The sequence below is a fragment of the Malaclemys terrapin genome, chromosome 22 (assembly GCF_027887155.1).
Source record: "Malaclemys terrapin pileata isolate rMalTer1 chromosome 22, rMalTer1.hap1, whole genome shotgun sequence".
NCBI lineage: Eukaryota > Metazoa > Chordata > Testudines > Emydidae > Malaclemys > Malaclemys terrapin.
Window position 1 is genome coordinate 11502072 of NC_071526.1, and position 21869 is coordinate 11523940.

The 21869-nt window shown below is 45.6% G+C and overlaps 1 protein-coding gene across 2 annotated transcripts in view; it reads left to right on the forward strand.

Annotated features, from left to right (window-relative positions):
- The window catches only part of RUNX3 (RUNX family transcription factor 3), a 117114-nt gene that overhangs the window by 65396 nt on the left and 29849 nt on the right, over window positions 1-21869 (forward strand). For both annotated transcript variants that reach the window (XM_054011507.1, XM_054011506.1), the window contains exon 4: window positions 1733-1837. In XM_054011507.1, the coding sequence (XP_053867482.1) occupies window positions 1733-1837 (105 nt within the window). The remainder of the gene's footprint in view (window positions 1-1732; window positions 1838-21869) is intronic.

Genomic DNA, 21869 nt, shown 5'->3' on the forward strand with positions numbered 1-21869 from the left:
ATTTAATGTGGATAAATGTAAAGTAATGCACATTGGAAAAAATAACTCCAACTATACATACAATATGATGGGGGCTAATTTAGCTACAACTAATCAGGAAAGAGATATTGGAGTCATCGTGGATAGTTCTCTGAAGACGTCCACGCAGTGTGCAGCCGCAGTCAAAAAAGCAAACAGGATGTTAGGAATCATTCAAAAAGGGATAAAGAATAAGATGGAGAATATCTTATTGCCCTTATATAAATCGATGGTACGCCCACATCTTGAATACTGTGTACAGATGTGGACTCCTCATTTCCAAATAGCTATACTGGCATTAGAAAAGGTTCAGAGAAGGGCAACTAAAATGATTAGGGGTTTGGAACGGGTCCCATATGAGGAGAGATTAAAGAGGCTAGGACTTTTCAGATTGGAAAAGAGGAGACTAAGGGGGGATATGATAGAGGTATATAAAATCATGAGTGGTGTGGAGAAAGTGAATAAGGAAAAGTTATTTACTTGTTCCCATAATATAAGAACTAGGGGCCACCAAATGAAATTAATGGGCAGCAGGTTTAAAACAAATAAAAGGAAGTTGTTCTTCACACAGCACACAGTCAGCCTGTGGAACTCCTTGCCTGAGGAGGTTGTGAAGGCTAGGACTATAACAGGGTTTAAAAGAGAACTAGATAAATTCATGGAGGTTAAGTCCATTAATGGCTATTAGCCAGGATGGGTAAGGAATGGTGTCCCTAGCCTCTGTTTGTCAGAGGGTGGAGATGGATGGCAGGAGAGAGATCACGTGATCATTACCTGTTAGGTTCACTCCCTCTGGGGCACCTGGCATTGGTCACTGTTGGTAGACAGGATACTGGGCTGGATGGACCTTTGGTCTGACCCAGCACGGCCATTCTTATGTTCATGACAGTAAATTCAAAAAAATCAGGGCTTTGTCATGCAGATATTGACCACTGGGTACCGTGCCAATGAAGTTAATAGAATTGCACATGGTAGTAAGTACTACTCTTGTTAGTAAATGTTTGCACAATCAGGCCTTTACTTTCTTTCTATCTATCTATCTATCTATCTATCTATCTATCTATCTATCTATCTATCTATCTATCCTTATTGTCCAAATGTATGTATCTATCATTTTAAAAATACTTTATTTTGATGGGCCCAATTCTGGAATCCTGACTCATGCTGAGAAGTTTGCTCAGGCCCTGAACTCTCTCTGGGACCAGTGGCACAAACAGTGGTTGCACAATTGGGCCCTCGGTGCCCAGGTGCTGGGAGCAGAGAGCTCCAGGGCTGAGAGTAATGATGGGAAGTGAGTTGACAGCATTGGGTTTCGAGGATGGATTTGCATGCGGAGGAGGAAATGCCCTGGCACATGAGAAGAAGGAAGCTGTTCTAGGTAGAGGGGAAAAATAATCCCGGCTGTTATAATGTATCAAAAAGGGTTCTGGCTTTGATTCTGAAATGGGCCCAGTTCTCTCAGTGGGAGGTTTGCCATTGACTCCAGTGGGACCAGGTCCAATTTCTTGGTACCTGCCAGCAACAAACTGTGCTCCACAAATTTAAATATATGAATCAGATGCTCCCTTAGTTTCATTTGTACAGCAGCATTTGTGGCTTCATGATCATTTCCGAAATCTGGGCCTAAGCTTTCCAAGCCTCAGAATGCGTTCTGCTGACTGAAGAAATCAACCCATGTGCATTTCCTCTCCTCTTTTTCTCTCTCCCCCTTTAGGAAAAAGCTTTACATTGACAATCACAGTGTTCACAAACCCCACACAAGTCGCTACCTATCACCGAGCCATTAAAGTGACTGTGGATGGACCCCGGGAACCAAGAAGTAAGTTGTGTATTTTATTTGGAAGCGGGTGAGTAGGAGCGGGTGTGTGGAGCAGGCTGACGTTACCATGTATATGTGTGTGAAAGATGCTTCCATGCCAGTGCACAGCCCAGTCAGGTGGTTACGGTGCGGGTTGTCACAAAGCACTGGCCTTTTTATTGTGTTAACGTGCATGCCAGTGCTGGCGTGTCATGAGAGCGCTCGGAAGAGTATGATTTGCAGCATGTGCAGGGTTTCTTTGGGACGGTGAACGTTGTAAGCACACACTGAATATGTGTGTTGAAAGCTGCCTGTGTGCTTGGAACCCTGTGTGCTTACACAAATAGCACTATGAAGACGATTGATGCGATATGGTTTTACTGCTCCGTCCCTTATAGCCCTCGGGATGCAGACAAATGCTGTTGGCTTAAAAAATAACCACTGGCTCAAATCCTGACCAATGCAGAGCACCTGCCAGTCTCATTGAAGCCAATGGTGCCCAGCGCCACTTAGTAGACGGACCCTAAGCAAGCCCATTTCTTTACGTGTTTTTCTTAGATTATTAAAACAAAAAGGGCTTTAAAAGTCCCGTTTTCTTTTCATGGCTCATTTTCTCAATGCATTTCTCTCCATCAGAGTCATGCAAAGCGCTCAAGCCAGTTGCCCTCTTTCGTTTATAGTCAGTTTCGCTTTCAGGTTCCCAGCACTGCGGCGTTCGGCTGGCATGTGCTGTTCATTTGTTTCAAAAACTCTCCGCACTGTTCAGCCATGGAAACACCTTTGTGGCTCTTAGGTTTTGTTTTGATCAAATGTAAATTCTGGACAAAGCTGAGTTGAGGGCATCTCAGATCTGCCTGCCCCACGTGACTTGAACCGAGCTGGTTTGGGCCTTCCTAGATTTGCATAGTTGCTCCATTGGATTTACGAGCACTGCGTTAATCAGATGGAAGAATTCTTCCAGCATTATTATTTATTCGTACTGCAGTAGCACCAAGGAGCCCCAGTCATGAACGGTGTGTGCAGAGGTGATGTGTGGGTGGGTGGGGGGGTGTCATGTGGGGTCCTGTGTCTCCCCACCCCCGATTTGTTAGTTGGCTTGTAGTGAGCATGCTCACACGGACTGAGCTTGCTTAGTAACATCTGCTGAAGCCACTGCCCTCACTCTGCCAGGGGTCGTCTCTGGCTGAATGACACTATATGGGAGCATAGCTCCCCCCCCCCCCCCGTTTACTTTGCATCACTTCTCGTATTTGCAGATCAAGCCCTTTCTTCCGCTCCTTAGCTCCTGCCTGGCACTGAACTGGAATGCTTTGCCCAGACCTTACATTCCTTTACTGAGGATTACGCAGTGCGACCCTCCTGGACTATAAGGCGGAATTTGTTCTCTTTGGCTGGAGAGCCGTCAGTGTCAAAATTAAAGGGGAACATTTTGATCCTTCGAAGTCCGCTTTAGAAAATATTTTCTGTTGATGCTGTGGCCATAGGCTCCCCTGAATGCCAGACCAGGATCAGAGTGTAACAAGCGACAGGGCTCCGTGTAAAATGGTTTGATTTGGTTTAGTTTTTGTGGTGGGGGGGGAGGGAGGGGTTGGTGGTGCTTTTTAAATTTTGGACAAAAGCGCAGGGGTTTCGAATGTCACCCATCGGGGCTGGCTTGATGTGGTAGTTATTGTTTGAAATGGTCAGAGTCCAGGTGATGCCATTTTCTTAAGCAACACTGGTTTTTTTCCCTATTACCGTAGTGCTCTAACTGAAGCGTCTGGTGATGTACATACACATAGTAAGAAACAGCCCAGGCCTGAACAATTTGGAATATAAATAGACAAAAGATGCGAGAGGCGTTTGGATAAGGTCACCATTCGGTTCAGAACTTAGGTCTTCTGACAATCCAGCCCAGGCCCAATCCACGCTGCCTCTCTTGTAAAAGCTTTCATAGTTAATATTTTTACAATTTGGTTTTCTTTGATTGACCTCCAATAATCGGCACTTGCCAACAGTCAAACTGAATCATTTCCACTCTTCCTTTGAATTTCAGTATGGGGATTAAATTAAAGATTCTTAATGGTCTGAAGGTCACTTTGTGGTGTGTGGGCTAAGAGTTCCTAACTGGCTGGGTTACTGTGGGCTTCAGCCAGAGTCAATCTCTCTCCTTGTTTTGTTTGTGTGCGTACATTGCAGTTACTTGGTTGTCAAACTCATGGCTTGTTATCATCCTCCTCCTCCTCTATGGGAGGTGGTGACTAGTGGGCAGAATCCTGGATTGGGACTCCTGAGTTCTATTCCTGGTTTCGATGCTGGGTGACCTTGGGCAAGTCACTTCACCTCTTTATGCCTCAGTTTCCCCCTCTATAGAATGGGGATAATGATACTGACCTCCTTTGTGAAGCAGTTTGACATGTATTGATTAGAGTTTAATATTCTTATTATTAATCCCCTGTTTCTGGCCATTAGCTGATCACTGCAAGGGTAGCAATGGTCTCCCCCCACCCATCCCATCTCCAGCATTGTACAGTTGGCAGAACGCTTTGCGTTTCTTCCTTCTCTTGCAGCACCAGGCATCGGCCAGTGCTGGAAGCGGGGATACAGGGCTGGGAAGGCCACTGGGCCAGCCGGGTATGGAAAGAAAGCCATCTTTAGTACTAAAAGAATCAGCCATTTGTATCAGTAGCCTGGGAAATCCCAGGGTATCATCTTCTGAGATGGAGAGAGTTCCGCATTTTGTAGGGTTTTCAACCAGAAATACCAGAAAGCCCCTGTACACAATATCATCAGCAGCCTGCAGGAATGGGTGTGGAGTACCTCTGAGGCCTCCCATATAGGCTGGGTCTGAGGATTTGATGTTTTCTTCATCCCCAGCCCCCATGTCTTTTGAACGCTGAGCTTTGTCCTGGGGTTTGCTCTCTGCACCTGTATCCTCAAGCATATCTTTTAACTAGAGATGTGGTCAGATCCCAACCCCAGATCAGAACATCCCTGAATTTTAAGGAGAAGAATCTGCCTCCAGGGGATTTCATGGGAAATTTTGCAAGTTTTTTTGTTCTAATTTGGAATGTAAACAAGTTTTGAAATGTCAGAATTTCCCGCAGAACTCAAATGCTGAGTTTCAGCCAGCTCTAAACCTATATCTACATTAGGTTAGACTAAAACCCAGGAGCTGCGGGTTGGGCTGGAAGTTGAAAGCTGGCCTGTGGGGTGACTGTTGCAGTGGAGGTGTCACAAATAACACGAGAATGTAGTAGTTGATCTAATGAGTTGCAGCCGTGAAGTTGGATTTGGGCATTTCTCTCATTTGCACCTGCAGTTTTCCCCAGCAATCCGTCCTGTGTGCAAAACTGCGTGCGGGAAATGGGAGAGGGTTGGTTTTGAAAAAGAGGCCATTCAACGAACCTGATGGGAGCTTTTACAGCATGTATCCTCCCTCAACGTACCAGATCCTGTACTGTTTGCACCAGGAAAGAGTTACTCTGAAGTACCGAGGTTGTTTTCTTTTTCATTTATTACTTTGATTATTGCGCTAAAATTTGTTGTGGGTTAGATCTGGAAATAACATTTTTCAAGCTGACGCCTTAAATTCTAAACAATTTGCACTTCAAGGGCCAAGTGTTGACATGCTTGTTCAAACAGGAAGTAATAAAATATTTGAACTTCCTGTGGAATTTCCTTTTTTTCTTTTCTTTGCAAGCTCTTTATTTAGAGAGAGCCCAAACTTCGATAAACTGCAGTTTTTGTGCAGAACTTGGAATATCCACAGCAGCTAACAACGTAACCCACGGGAGGCAGAAAACTGAAAAATCAATTTTGATTTTGACTGAACTGAAGCTGTTCAGTAACATCGAATTCAACCCTGGAGTAAACTGGTACATCTACTATTGACAGTCCTGTTAACTGTACCTGCTTAAATCAGGGCTGAATTTAGCCCATAATATTGTTCTTAAAACAATCACTTTGAAATCTTTCTGGGACTGGACATTGATAGTGATGGTAATGGTATAAAAACCTGGAGAGCTGTTAGATTGGAAAGTGAGACAGGCAGCGAATTGTTTAATTTACCCTGCAAAACATAATTCTGAAGTAGGGAAGCTGCCGTTACCCTGAATTTTGCAAACGAGTGTCTGAAATTTACCAGGGCAGTTCCTCATTCTTCATGTGCCATTCGTGGCACTGTTTAGCTGGCCTGTAAACTATTTCAGGCTGGGGGAAATGTCGCCATATCGCAACCTGAGGTCACAACATGACATTTTTTTGCATTGTGTGATCACATTGTGTCATGAAGAGTCATGACTGGGCAGAAAAAATGTCCAGTTTAGATCACTTATTTTTTTGGTTGAAAATTCTATTTTTAGGGAAACGCCTTCCTCCTGGTATGAGTTAGACAACCCATGTGTCATTGACTTTTTTTGTTTGTGTTTGTTTGGGAGCAGCTGAGATGTTTGACATTTTTTTTACTTTTGTAACATGTCATCAGAATTGCCAACCGCCACCCAAACACTCCAAGTCGGGAAGGCGGGTCACATTAAGAACAGTTCACACCACAGCAGGAGGCTGGAACAAACTCCCCCCAAAAGCCTCCAGCTGATCCCACTTCTGAGCAACCAAAACCCTCCCTCCTCACCTGGCACAGCTCCCTTCAGCATCCACTGCCAGCCCCACAGATGTTAAACATCTGTAGGTCAGCTCTTCTCCAAGAGGCAAGCAAACTTGGTTCCTTAGGACCGGGTATGTATGCAAGATCCTTGTGAATGAATATTTGATTTTCCCTTTGGGTATATGTAGAAGATTAAGCCCCGCCCTCTTTCCTTATTGTCTTATAGTGTGAGACACTGGCCTTCAGAGTGGATTCAGCAATGTGAGGGTACCCCCTAATCCCACTCCAGCCAAGACATGACCTTCAGTCATCGGCCTGAAGCATAGGCCATAGGTGGAGCTTTCCATACACCGAGTGCTCACGCTGTCCCCTGTGTAACTCACTTCAATTTGCCAGGGTTACATGGCTATAACTGAAGGCAGAAAAGGGGCTCACTATCTACTTAATCCTCACAGACTGCCCTCTGTGGTAGATGAATACCATCACCCCCCTTTTAGGGGGGCAGAAATTGAGAACAAAGTTCCTGCTCTTAGTTACACATGCTCAACCCCAACTGACTTCAGTGGGCATGCACATGCGTCACCAAGGATTTGGCCTGGTGACGTTAAGTGATTTGCTCAAGGTCACCCAGCAAGTCGGTTTCGGAGCAGGATTAGAGGCTAGGTGCTTTAGTCTCCCAGTTGCCCGTCCACTAGCCTCCACTGTTCTTGAGAACTCTGCCGCCTGAGCCATAAGAGTTGGTGCAACCTTTCCACAGCACCGTAGTTGGTGGTGGTGATTTTTTACCAACATTGCGCTAGTGCCTACAGCCCTGTCCAAAGTCAGGGCCCAATTGTCCATACACAGTGTAAGCGACAGTTCCTGCCCGGAAGCGTTTACAATCTAAATAGACACAGCAGAGAAAGGAGAGGAGAAAGTAAGTGTTGTTATTCCCATTTTACAGGTCAGGCACTGTGGTGCAGAGAGAGATTAAATGACTTGCCCTGGGTCACAAAGAAACCAAGAATTTAACAGCTAGAGCTGGCTGAAAAATGGAAATTCTGTTCGGCAGGAAATGCCGACATTTCAAAATCTGGTTTTGTTCCGAGTCGGAGCAAAGAGCTGACATTTCCTGTGGAATGAAAGTTAAAAAAAAAATCAATTTGGACCTTTTTTTAATAATGGCAAATCATTTAGCTCATGCTGAATCATTCTAATATTAAATATAGGACATGTAAATATCCTATCATCTTAAAGTTGGGATATCATTTAAAAGGCTAAACAAAATGAGAAACAAAATGCTTTGACTTTATATTTTAAAAGTGTCAACGTTATCGAACCAGGAAAGCTGTAATGAGTCATTTTGACCTTTTCCCATCAAAAATTTCATTTTCTGACAGTAAACCGTTCCCCTGAAAATTTTTCAGCTCTATTTCTATTTCTATTTCTATTTCTATTTCTATGAAATTCAATAAGGATAAATGCAAAGTACTCCACTTAGGAAGGAACAATCAGTTGCACACATGCAAACTGGGAAATGACTGCCGAGGAAGGAGTACTGCGGAAAGGGATCTGGGGATCATAGTGGATCACAAGCTAAATATGAGTCAACAGTGTAACGCTGTTGAAAAAAAAGGCAAACATTCTGAGATGTATTAGCAGGAGTATTGTAAGCAAGACATGAGAAATAATTCTTCTGCTCTACTTTGCGCTGATTAGGCCTCTGCTGGAGTATTTCAGGAAAGATGTGGACAAATTGGAGAAAGTCCAGAGATGAGCAACAAAAATGATTAAATGTCTAGAAAACATGGCCTATGAGCGAAGATTGAAAAAAACCTGGGTTTGTTTAGTCTGGAGAAGAGAAGACTGAGAGGGGACATGATAACATTTTTCAAGTACATAAAGTTGTTACAAGGAGGAGGGAGAAAAATTGTTCTTCTTAAACTCCGAGGCTAGGACAAGAAGCAATGGGCTTAAATTGCAGCAACGGCAGTTTAGGTTGAACATTAGGAAAAACTTCCTAACTGTCAGGGTGGTTAAGCACTGGAATAAATTGCCTAGGGAGGTTGTGGAATCACCATCATGGGGGATTTTTAAGAGCAGGTTGGACAAACACCTGTCAGGGATGGTCTAGATAATTAGTCCTGCCATGAGTGCAGGGGACTGGACTAGATGACCTCTCGAGGTCCCTTCCAGTCCTATGATTCTATATGATTTACCATGGTTAGGTAGCTGCCCGTCACGCTGATCAACATTGTCTCATTGTTTCCGTGTGCTTCCCCATCCGTCGGTATCCACCTTTTGTCTCCTGCCTTATATTTTGGTTGTAGGCTCTTTGGGGCAGAGCCTGTCTTTGTGTTCTTTGTCTGTACAGCGCCTAGCACCATCCAGTCCTGTTCCATGACGGGCTCCTAGGCAATACGCTCATACGAATGAATGCAAATCATAACCATTAATGGTGCCCATTGAACCCAGCTCTCCCAGAGACCGGCCCAGTGTCTTATCACAAGACCATCCTTCCTCCCAAAGGGGGCTGGTAAAGAAACCCCGAGGAAGATTGACTCTTCCAGCCCTGAAAGGAGAATTGAACAGGGACAAAGGGATTTGCCAAAGGTTTCTTCTGGGAAGTGGAAATGCCGTGCAGCCAGTGCCTGTGAGATTTGATCGTTGCTCCAGAGGAACAGGAGCAGGCAATGTTCAAAGCCTTCCCGATGTGCCTCGCGAGGGCTAAGACAGCTCCAAGCGTCAAGCCTGTTTCTAATGTTTACAGTCACAGTTGGAAAACCTGTTTAAAATAGATGTTCTCCCTCCAGCCAAAAACCCGAGTAGACAAGCAAGCAGGCTACTGTAATGAGAACTGCACAAAAACGGCCCAGCCTACGTATTTATCCCAGGGAAGATTCTGTGTGATCCTTTACTCCTTCTATGCTAATGTCGGCTGAGTGGCTGTAATGTTATTTTAATGCATGACGTTCATTTCTTTTCATTTAGTGGTTTGCTTTTCTGTTACTTATTAATGCTGGCCCAAAGGTAAAGGATTAAATGATATAAGAGGAAAATATCAAATCCTTCCAGCTTAGAATTCAGCTCCTGTAGAAGAATCATTCCTCTAACAGCAGGTCTGTTGTAAAGTCCACAGATCACAACAGTATTTATACCGACTGCGTTGCTATTAATAATCAGACATGTTGAAAGATGAAATGATTTCTGTCTATGTTGCAATACGTTTCCTTTGCAAATTCAATATGCATGATGACTTAATGAATTAATTAATCTTGTGCCATTCTCCTTGTCCACTGAAACAGTGGCAGGGATGAACTCTCCCTTATTATGAACAAATTAATGCATAGTAATGGCTATTTGCGTAAAATGGGCCTGATTCAATGGTGATATTGTGCAGCTCCCACTGATTTAATATGTGCATGTAATACACCGACTTAGTGCTTGTGGTCATGTTTCTGTTAATGACTTGTGATGGCCACTCTAATAGCCTGAGTCTGACAGCACGTGCAGCTCCTGGCATACAGGCCTGTGTAACATGTTGGGTTTTTAAGTCATGACATGATCTATGGAAGAGCTATTTTTAGAAGTTTGTGCAATTATTATTAGTTTCTCCCTTCTTCCACTAGTGTGTTTGGATTCAGGTGGCTTAAGGCACTCTCTGTGGGTCAAGCTTTAGGACACTCTGAGGGGATTACAGAGCTATTCTGCTGACTCACCCTGGCAGCCGGATTAGATGGGTCACTTTAGCTCTGACTCAGGGCTATAAAAGGCAGGGAGGAACTCTGAGAGAGAGCTACAGGGATAGGAAATCCTGCTGGGAAAAGCCCCTTTGTGTTTGTGAATCAGTCCTGATTAGGACTTTGTTACTTCAATATCTATCTGTATGGCGGGAGGGAAGGGATCAGAATGGGAACTTTGCTTAGACATGGCAGCCTAGCACTGCAGATGGAGGGATATAGCACATAGCACCGTAAACTTCTTAAATATCTTAAATATCAGCACACACTTGGGATGATCTACAGAACTAGTTTGTGGCTTTGCCATCCCAAACCTATGCCGATTAAAACCTTTTATATCGCACCACCCCATCCCGCAGTATATTTATATCAAAGGCAGGCACGCCTCATTTCTTGCTGCCCACGCGCTCGGTATCTTATCTTATCTATCTCGGTTCTCATACCACACCCATTGTCATGAAATCTGAACACCTCACTGAGGTTTCTAGCGCTTTCTCCTTTGCCCATTCTTGCACATCAATGGGCAGAATCTAGCCTGATCCCGAAGGAGATTCGGGAACTGGTGTAAAGGTCTCTTTTTAAAAAGAGCTATTGAAAGGTGTCGAAGTGCTTTTTCTTTAAAAATTCTGTATGGCCTAGACTCTCTGAGTGGGAAGCCCAGCCCTTAAAGGCACCGTCCCCAAAACCACATGGCCATTCCACTTTTCTAAAGAATATTCTTATCTGAGTCTTAGACAGCAGTGATCCTCCGTGAGCCACATTAGGAGAGGGAACCATCCTGGGATTTAGCATACCCCACTGTCCTTTGCGGCTGCAAAGGCTTCTGGGATTTGGGTCACAGAAAGAAAGACTTGGGAGATTTTTGGGTGCCGGAAGGTGGGGGATGGGGGTTGTATTGTACACAGCTGATTGAAACAGTCCTTGTGTACTGTACCGCACCCACTGTGAGGTTAACTACACGCATATGTGAGAGAAAAAGCTTCAAAGCACAAATTCACCTGACTTAATACAGCATATAGAATGTTCCGGAGTGGGGGGGATGTTTAGAGCCCAGAGGGGCCGGTTGGTCGTTTGAATAGAGATGAACCACGGAGTTTAGGGATGTTTGTATCCTGTTTTGGTTCCAGCTACAAATGAAGCATTGCATAAAGATCCGTGTTGGTGTAAATCAGGCTAGCACTGTTGGCCTCATTAGATTTACACCAGCTGAGGAACTGGCCCGTAGAAGTGAGGTGAGAAGTTTGGACTTGGAGGTGCCTGGGGGGGGGTGGGAGTGGTTGCAGAAGAGCTTCATCTCCCTAAGTACTTGGTAGATCCTTAAAACCAATACAAGGCACTGAGCTTTGATAGTGATGCACATAACTATCAGTTTTCTTGATCATGGGTGTCCACCCAGCATCCACTAATCTCCTGCTCCAGGATGCACGGGGTTCAGCATGAAACCTGGGAGGATTTTTCTGGGAGGCCCTAACCCCTCTATGCAGGTTCTTAAGCCATGCCCATTGGCCTGCTGCAATTTTCACAGCTTCGCTGTCTCTTTGTGCAGGATTAGCACCCAGGATGTTTGCAGCTCTAGGCTAGGCTGGCAGGCCACCCGCCCTTCTTTGAGTCCCCACAGTTCCAGGTCAGGTCCTGGGCGGGCTGTGTCCCCAGAATGTTACAGAGTGTTCTCATTTCTTTTTTAAACAAAGAAGGGTTGTATGTTTTTTCACTCTGTCCTCAGAGAGTTTTTAAAAAATAATCCCTCACCCGCCCCCCCCTTTCCCAATCTATTAGCCCTTCTCACAAATGTTCCACCACATTGACAGGAAATGCTGAACGGAGACCATGGCCATTGTTTTCTCCAGACCTTTCATCTCAATTTTGTTTTCTGAATCTGAGCTCCGCACTGATTCATTCCTGCTTGGTGTCTTTCGCGAGAGCGCTTGATCCACGGCCCCTGGATGCTCTCGCCGTCGATTTCAGTGGGCTTTGGCTCAGTCAGTTTCACACCAGGTGGTTTTACCTTTGCTTTTGGTTACACTGGGAGAGCAAATGCCCTCCACCGGGTCACATGGCACCCGTTCGCCAAGCGCTGGTAGTATTTCTGGCACAGCCAGAGTTCATCTTGGGGAGGTTATTAAAAGGCTGAGGCCTTGCAAAATCATTCTTTGACCAGCTTCATATTTTCATGCCTTAATGGCTTAAACACCATAACACATATGAAATGACTTGTTTAATAAACTGTGGGGTTGGTTGTTTCTTTGCCAGCTTCGGGCTTGTTTTTTTTTTCCTTTCTTTCAAGAAACGACAACAATTATCAAGTCTGGCCAAATTTCTGACTCCTCGGTAATTACTAGTAACAAAGAGCACCTTTTGAGGGCTTCCTTTATTTGCACTGTGTAAAAAAAAAAAAAAAAATGTTCCAATTACCTCTCAGAAATATGACTGCATGGGGGTCAAACGATTAAATTAAATGGTGCATGAATGTACTCATTACATGCCCCCCCCCCACCCTGTAAACTGCACTTCATTCAAGGCAAATTGCTAGCAGTTTTGAGAAACTAAGACCTCAGAGCCACACAATAGGTAGAGAAAATTTCTCAATGGGGCTGTTTACAGAACTCACAGTGCTTTAAGGAAGCTGTTCATTATTAGAATAGTTCTGCACTGTTTTCCACCATAGTATCAAACCTCCTCACATTGAATGAATGAAGTCTTGCCATACCCCTGGGAGGTAGATTATTTCCCCCGCCCCCGCAGTTTACAGTGGGGAAACTGAGGCACGGAACCCATGGCAGAAGTGGGATTGGACCTGAGTTACCAGCCACTGCCCTAACTGCAAGGCCACTTCTCCACGCATGATGTTGCGGCTCTGATTAAGGACAACTGTGTTTTTTCCTCTCTTGATCCCATGTTAGACTTAATGGGCCGGATCCTCGGGTGATGTAAATCAGTGTAGCCCCATTGGAGTCAATGCAGCTCCACTGACTTACACGGGGGTCGGGGGTATTATAGACTCACTGTGGCAATCTTTAAATCATTAAACCAAACCAGGCCAGGTACAAAATCTATCCACCCCGGGTTGTCTGGAATGATGACAATCTAATGATATTTCGCTTGCCCGTCAGCCCAGGAGAAGCAAGCAAGTAGTATTTTGGGAAGGGTGATTGAAGGATATTTTTATCACATGGACATGCATTGCGGGCAGATTTGCATAAATCCACAGCACACTTCCTCCTCAAGGAAAACGGAATAATCTGTATTGTGATGTTATTCCAGTTTGAAGCAACTTTAGAACAGACATGGAGCTGAATGCAGGGGACTGGACTAGATGACCTCTCGAGGTCCCTTCCAGCCCTACGATTCTATGATTCGATCTCTATAGCACCTGGGCTCAATACAGGGTAAATAGCTGCAATTCATGGCCTGTTTTATACCGCATGTCCGACTAGATGATCCAATGGCTCCTTCTGGCCATAAATTCTATGATATAAAAAAATCTCTAGACATCCCTGGGATGTGGGGAAAGTAACGTGGCTTATGAATGAACAGCTAAAAGTAGCGTGGAGAATAAGAGGATTGTAGTAAAGAATCTAGGCCTGGGGGTCTGGGCAGGGGTTACTGGTTTGGGGAGAAGGGCTGGATTCTCTCTCCTGTGGGCCCGAGGTTATTAGATTTTGTGGGGCCCCTGTATACAAGTCTTTTTCCCGGGAGGGAGTTTGGGTGCAGGAGGGGGCTGGGGCAGGGGATTGGGGTGCAGGAGGGAGTGCAGGGTCTGGGAGGGAGTTTGGTGCAGGAGGGGGCTGGGGCAGGGGATTGGGATGCAGGAGGGAGTGTGGGGTCTGGGAGGGAGTTTGGGTGCAGGAAGGGGCTGGGGCAGGGGATTGGGGTGCAGGAGGGAGTGTGGGGTCTGGGAGGGAGTTTGGGTGCAGGAGGGGGCTGGGGCAGGGGATTGGGATGCAGGAGGGAGTGCGGGGTCTGGAAGGGGAGTTGGGGCAGGGGATTGGGATGCAGGAGGGAGTGCGGGGTCTGGGAGGGAGTTTGGGTGCAGAAGGGGTCTGAGGCAGGAGATTGGGGTGCAGGAGGGAGTGCGGGGTCTGGGAGGGGAGTTGGGGCAGGGGATTGGGGTGCAGGAGGGAGTGCGGGGGCTGGGAGGGAGTTTGGGTGCAGAAGGGGTCTGAGGCAGGAGATTGGGGTACAGGAGGAAGTGCAGGGTCTGGGAGGGAGTTTGGGTGCAGGAAGGGGATTCTGATCTGGGGCAGGGGGTTGGAGTGGAGGAGGGGGTGCAAGGTGCAGGCTCCAGTCAGGAGGTGCTTACCACAGGCGGCTCCCGGCTGGTGGTGCAGCCGGGCTCAGGCCTGCCTGCCTGCCATAGCTCCACGCTGCTCCTGGAAGCGGATGGCTCCTAGCACGTCTTTGTGGCCTCTGCGGGGAGGGGGACAGTATGTCTCCGTGAGCTGCCCGCACCCACAAGCGCCACCCCCATAGCTCCCATTGGCGGGTTTTCGGCCAATGGGAGCTGTGAGGATGGTGCTGAGAGCGGGGGCAGTGGGCAGCGCAGCCTCCCCCCAGCTGCCAGGGGCCACAGAGACATGTTAGCAGCTAGCCGCTTCTGGGAGCGGCATGGGGCAGTCTGCCTGAGCACCCCGCTGCACCACGGGACTTCTAGCAGCCCAGAGTTGGAGATCACTGCCTGTAATTTATTTTTGCAGGGCCCCCCTTAAGCCGGGGCCCTGGGCTGCAGCTCCTAATGCCCCTGCATTAATCCGTCCCTGTTGGGAAGAGCAAGAACTTCCCTGAAGCTTCACTTGTGTTTAAACTGAACCTTGTTCTGAGATGCTCTTGTTTGTTTGTTTTTCCCACTCCTGATTTCTGGCTTAGGATAGGTAGTGAAATACTGTGGGATAGACTGTCCCCACTGTAATATTTTTGCATATAGCATATTATTCAATCACTAGATTTCTCTATATGCTGTATGGAGTTCCAGACAGGGTGTGGTCCCTGGTAAACAAGGGAGACAAAGCTGGAACTCAAGCCATGTGGAAGAAGCCTGCTTTGTGGTTTCTGTCTATTTTCTTTAATAATAGCCTCCTGTTTAGGGTAGACTGTGATCCCATGTATTGTGTTATGCATGAGCTTGCCAGCCTCGCTTTTCCAGCCAAAGGGATCCTAGTCTGAAAGCTTATTCCGAACCAAGCTGGAGTCTGTGGAAAGGCCAGGAACTCACTCAGTTTTCTGCAAATTGTCTCCCCATCACACCCCACACAGGAGTAGGGAGGGAATGGGCCCTACAAAACCTATGGGTGTCCTGAGATCAATGGGGGAATCCAATGGTGTCCTAGGGCCTTCGCTCTACTCTATGGACCTATCACCTCCCCTGTCAACAGAAGCATGGTTCCTCCTGCAGCTTTACTGCCACTCCCCCCAGCCCCAGCTACTGCTCCATCACCCCTCTCTGGGAGCAGGGGCTGTTATCAATGTGCTGAGTGTGATTTTGTGAAAGATGATGCTGATAAGAGCTGCCTGGTTTTTCCACAAGGAAATACCTGCTTGTTTGAAGGTAGAGGGGGCCACAGAGGACAGTCATTGCCCAGCCCTGCCATGCATACCCTTGATCTGTACAGCCCTAGATCCATGGACTGGGGGTGCATCTGGAGGAGGGAGAGAGGGTGCTGTAGTGCCCCTGCTTCCCTGGTTGCTTTCTGCCCGGTTTAACGCCTCCCTGTTAGTGTCAGTGGCGGGGCGAAGATGGGTCTTTCTGCTGGACATACCCAACTGTTCGTGTTATGCCCATAATCCATGTACAGCGTAGAACTCTAGAGTGATAACCAGGAGCATTTGCTGCCGCTTTGACCCGAGGAAATTTTACGCCACGTTGGTACCGGACCAGAAGACGGGATAATTAATACTGGAGGGGGGGCTGCTTCTCGGAAGCCTGATTTCAGACTCAGGATACAGGATGTATTGTGCCAATGCAGTACATTTCAAGATCTTTATCTTGGCAAAAAACAGTTTCTCAGGGGGATGAATTAAACTTGAATTTGAGATGTTTATGTATGATGGAGAGCAGGCGAGTTGCTGAAATGCTCCCCCGGGGTTGCAGTTTGGGGTATTTTTAGGGGTTTTCTTTTTCTTCGTACCCTGAGCCAGATAAAAACATTTCCCAATTTGAACGGGAATTGTGAAAAACGGGAAAGCAGGGGATGGGGGGGAAATCAAACAAACAAAATGAAATTGAACGAAATGACTGAACGCATTTCGCAGAGAGCTGTGTGTGGATAGAAAATTGCTACAATTGGTTCTACTTTAAAGTATGTAAAGTATTTAAAAATATGTTGATTTATCATTTGTTGGGACCCATCCTCTTCTCAGGGGTAGATGAAAAGGAAGCCTTGAATAACAGATGCTAGCTTCCCTGTTAATTCTTAGCTCTGGGAGGTTCTCAGCTACACTGGTGAAGGGTATTAGAAGAGAACACCGTGATTCTCATTTCTTACCCAGGCAAAGCAACTGTTGAAGATCGCTGGGCATGAAGTAGTTTTCCCATCTTGCAAGATTTTTTGAGATTTGGAATTTTTTTCCCCATCTCAAATCAGAATGAAAAGCTGAAACCTTGAAAATTTTCACCAACTGACAAGCCAAAAAAAAAAAAAAAAATCATTTGGGTTAATCAAAACGTTTCATTTAGAATTCGATGTTTCATTTCTTAGTTCAAACTTTTCCTTTTTAACCTTTTTTGAGACAAAATTTACTAAAATTTCTAAGCAAAAAGTCCTTTCTCATGCCAACCCTCCACACAAACTTTTCCTTTAGAAAGGACATTTTGACAATTATGAAACCTTTTCCCAGAAATGCTTGGAGCTGGGAGATTTGTCAGAACTGACCCTGTTCCACAAACAAGTTTTGGATTTGACGATTTGGCATTTTTCAGCAAAAAAGAAACACTTCTTCAGAAAAATTCCTGACCAGCTATACTACTGAAGTCCCGCTGTTTACTGTGATCTCTTTGTCCGCCACTGAAATGCGGTCACCTCTGGGGTGTAATACAGCGATGGCTCAACAGTTCATATCAGTACTACACCACTGTGTGGGACAGAGGAATAATTTGTCAAAATGGCAGGGAGAGTTTAGAGTAATTGAATCTAAAAATGTAGATTGAAATTTCACTAGGGGCTTTTTCACATGGTCAGCAGCTCAGTTTGACAGGTCTCCTGAATGACGGGACCCCAGCAGCATAGTGCCCCCTAGCGTCCTACTGGGGCACTGATCTCAGACTGACCCTAAGGTGGCCGAAGAGTGAAGGGGCATACAAATGTTTAGCATATCTGACATGCAAATACCTTGCAACACCAGGTACAAAAGTGCCATGCGAACGCCTGTTCTCACTTTCAGGTGACATTGTAAATAAGAAGCGGGCAACATTATCTCCCATAAATGTAAACAAAGTTGTATGTCTTAGCAATTGGTTGAACAAGAAGTAGGACTGAGTGGACTTGTAGGCTCTAACGTTTTACAATGTTTTGTTTTTGAGTGCAGTTAAGTAACAAAAAAATCTACATTTGTAAGTTGCACTTTCACTAAAGAGATTTCACTACAGGACTTGTATGAGGGGAATTGAAAAATACTATTTCTTTTGTTTAATCTTTTTACAGTGCAAATATTTGTAATAAAAAATAATAATAGCAAGTGAGCACTGTACACTTTGTATTCTGTGTGGCAATTGAAATCAATATATTTGAAAACATAGAAAAACATCCACAAATATTTATAATAAATTCCAATTGATATTCTATTATTATTTAACAGTGAGATTAATTGCGATTAATTATTTGAATTGAGTTAATTTGTTTTGAGTTAATCTCTTGAGTTAACAGCTATTCATTGACAGCCCTAATAATAACACCCCTTTCTTATGAAAGCGCCAAAATTTCCATGAAAAATGTTCAACAAAAATGGTGGATTTTTTGCAGTGGACATTTTTCATGGGAACTCTTCTTATCAGTTTTCCGACCAACTCTAGTCAGAAGGCATGAAGTTCATGGAATGCCTGAAGAAAGGGGGAAGGTCTTTCTTGCCAAGTGACTGCATTTGACAGCCAAATCGTCTGCCTCAAAATGTCTTTACTTAGAAGTCGTGCTTCTTCTGGATGGAGGCCTGGAAGTTCCTTCCTCGCTTCCCTGTCCTGTTTTCTCTTTTAATGAAGACAAATTACAGGCAAAGAGAATGCGTGGACTGAGCTTTGTTGCCTTCTTCTCATGGTGTTTGCATGAGATGCTGTGCGGTTGATGGGCTGCGTAGGAAACTTAAATAAAGAAACCCACAAAGGCCAAATCTGCTATCATGACACTCCCTAGCCACTAAATCTGCCCTGCTTTAGGCTCTGAGCCAGCAGGGTACTTAAGCACGTGCTTAAATTTGAGCATGTGTATAGTCCTATTTACTCCATTTGCTTAAATGAGTCATGCTGAAGTGTTTTGTTGAATAGGGGGTAGCCGCTGTGACCATCTTGTGCATAGCAACCTAAATGGGCCCTCTCTCCAACAGAGCTATGCTGATTTACACAGCAGAGGATCTGCAATTTGCATTGTTGTTGAGCTCCGTTATGGAATAAAGGTAGAGGCCTGGTTCTCCTCTTGAAATGGTGTGAATCAGGAGTAACTGAAGTCAGAGAAGACTCTAGGTTAGGTTTCGGGAGCTTCCAGGTTAGCACAAAAGTTCTTGCAAATCAGTACTTGCTGGGAAGGACCATTCCTGTATTTGTATTCCCATTGCTCCTGCGTTTCGATCCCAGCGGGTGGGAATCAACCTTCCGTGCATGGCTGGCTTGGACCATGCATTGTATTCCTACAGAAGTAATTTAGGTCTGTTATTGATACATGTAACTGGAGAAGTTCTGTTAGCTGACATGAGCCTTCCATTTCTTCTCTTCCTGAGTCCAGGCTCCATGCACATATATTCATTTAACCCATATGGGCCTGACGCTGCATGGTGCTGAGTTCTCTCCAGTTCTAAGGGAAGTTGAGGACAATAACCTCAAGAAATGAGCCCTAAATAACAAAACCCGAAGAGAAGTAGAGAGTCATGGAGTTTAAGGCCAGAAGGGACCTGTTGATCATTCAGACTGACCTCCAGTACGTCACAGGCCACCAGCACTACCCAGCACCTGCACGCTACACCCAGCAACCGAAATTACAGCCACAGGAGACTAAATTATTATATGGCACAAGCAGATAATAAGGAGGTACCGACATTTATAAACTGCACCAGTGCCCAAGGCCCCTGCAATGGCAGGGAATTGATTAAGTGAGATATACTCAGATAATCCTGGCAAGTGACCCACGCCCACGTGCTGCAGAGGAAGGTGAAACCCCCCAAGGTCTGACCTAGGGGAAAATTCCTTCTTGATCCCACACATGGTGAGCAGTTAGACCCTGAGCATCTGAGCAAGAACCAGGCAACTAAGTGCATGAGAGAGAGAAAGCTGGGTGTGACCTCAGAGCACGAGCTCTCTGGGTCCCGTATCCCAGCTTCAGCTGTGGCCAGGATAAGCTGGGGGAGAAAATATCCCTTCCTGACCCCTGCAGGTGACCAGCTGTAGCCCTGAAGCATTTTAGGAACATCAGACATAAACCAGAAGAGACTGTCAGAGCTGCTCATCACCATAAGCAACGCGGGCATACAACCCCACTCATAAACTTGTCCAGCTCTCTCTTAAAACTAATTACGTTATTTGCCCCCACAGCTCCTTTTGGGAGTCTATTTTAGCACCTCATTCCTCTGATGGTTAGAAACCTTCTTCTCATTTCCAGCCTAAACGTGTTTATACCCATTTGTTTATGTGCCAACATTATCTTTTAACATAAATAACATTTCACCCAGCCTGGGTGAATTCGCTTCCCCTCTCAGCCTTTCTTTTGGCTAAACGAGCCAAGTTTTTTTAATTCCTTTTCATAAGACAGGCCCTCCAGTCCCCAGTCATCCTAGGAGCTTGTCTCTGGACCGGTTCCACTTGGACTTCCTCTTTCATGGACGACCAGAATGGTACACAGTATTCCAAATGAGGTCTTACCAGTGCCTTGTACAATGGCATTAATACGCCCCTCTCTTCCCTGGAAATACCTTCGCTCATACATCTGAGGAGCCCATTTGCCCTTTTTGGAGGTGCATTGCATTGAGAGAAGTGCAGTCTAGTGTTTAGGGCCCTTGATTAAGTGTTAGGACTCTTCGGTTCTGTTCCCAGCTCTGCCATTGACTGGTTATGTGGCCATGGGCCTCAGCTTCTCCACCTGCTAAATGGGTATAATAATATTTGCCTACCTCTGTTAAGTTTGTTTTTGGTAGTGTGCTTTGAGATCTTTGTGTGACAGGAGCTATATAGGTACAAAGGTTTATTATTTCTGAGCCTCTTCTGGAGGTGTATTGTACTGGTGTGCTATAAATCCAGGGTGTAATCTCAGCTTTAACAGAAATATTGAAAGACCATGATAGGGGCTCCAGCGATTTCACCCCTCTAGCTATTTCATTTGCTGCATGGAGTTCACGTAGTAAATCCCAGCTGCCCTTTTATAATCACCAGCATATAACTGAAATGATTTCACTTAAAATTACCATCCTAAGCAACACCATACAATAGAACGAGCGGGCAGAACCGGTGTCACTTGCGCAGTACGAAACCATCTTTCTATAGAATCCATCTGATTGCAACACTTCCTGCTTGAAAGCCTTTTGGAAACCCACAGCCACGATCCTCAGCCGGCGTCAGTTGGCACAGTCCAGCAGAGAACCTGTCCTAATATTCTGTTAAGGAGGGATTTAAAGGAACACAAGGCGGTGACGGCACTAGCGTTTTTGTCGGTAAAACTTTTGTCGGTCGGGGGTGTGAAAAAAAAACCACCCCGACCAACAAAAGTTTCACCCACAAAAGCACCAGTGTGGACAGCGCTGTATCAGCGGGAGACGCTCTCCTGCCGACATAGCTACCGCCGCTCGTTAGGGATGGTTTAATTATGCCGGCAGGAGAACTCTGTGCCGCTGTAAGGTCCATAGGGTAGACATAGCCTTTAATGAGATGATTTTCCCATGCCCGGGGGAAAACGCAAAGGTACTTGAGGGAGAAGCCTACAAGCAAGACTGGTGTCACTGATGAGCGAAGAGCGGGGTCGACGGTTCAATAAGACCAGGTCCGAATTTGACCCAATGTCTCCGTGCCTCGGTTTACCCATCAGGGTCAAATAGTATTTACTTACCTACGTCACAGAGGGTGTTGTGAATGTGCCTGAAGCACCGAGAGGCCCCCAAAATGAAGGCTGGTGTCGAATTGAAGGGAATTGTTCAGGCCTATTTGGGAACGTATCTCCTAAAGTACTAATAAGGTTATCCAGGCTTCTGTTTGGCAGGATTAGCAAATCTAAGAGGATAATGCGAGAGCTGCGGAAAAAAAACAGTCGATGCTAAAAGCAAGGCTTCATTTCGGGGAATACAACAGCTCAAGCGCCTGAGCTATCAAACAAAACCACAAGAGTGCCACAGATCTCAGGGCCGGGCCGTGTCCCTTGCTCTTCGAAGAGCGTAGCGGTTTGGCCAGGAACTTCAAATGCTGTGGCAGAGAAAGGAAGAGAATTTGACTCAGAGTGCGATTAAGTTGTTCCCAGGGCCCTGCTTTTCCACTGCAGGATACCAGAGGCTCCCTTTAAAATCAACTGGAGATAAATTGTATTCGGTGGAGGAAGGTGCTGAACAATGATTTTGTGTTATTTTGTCTTCCTCT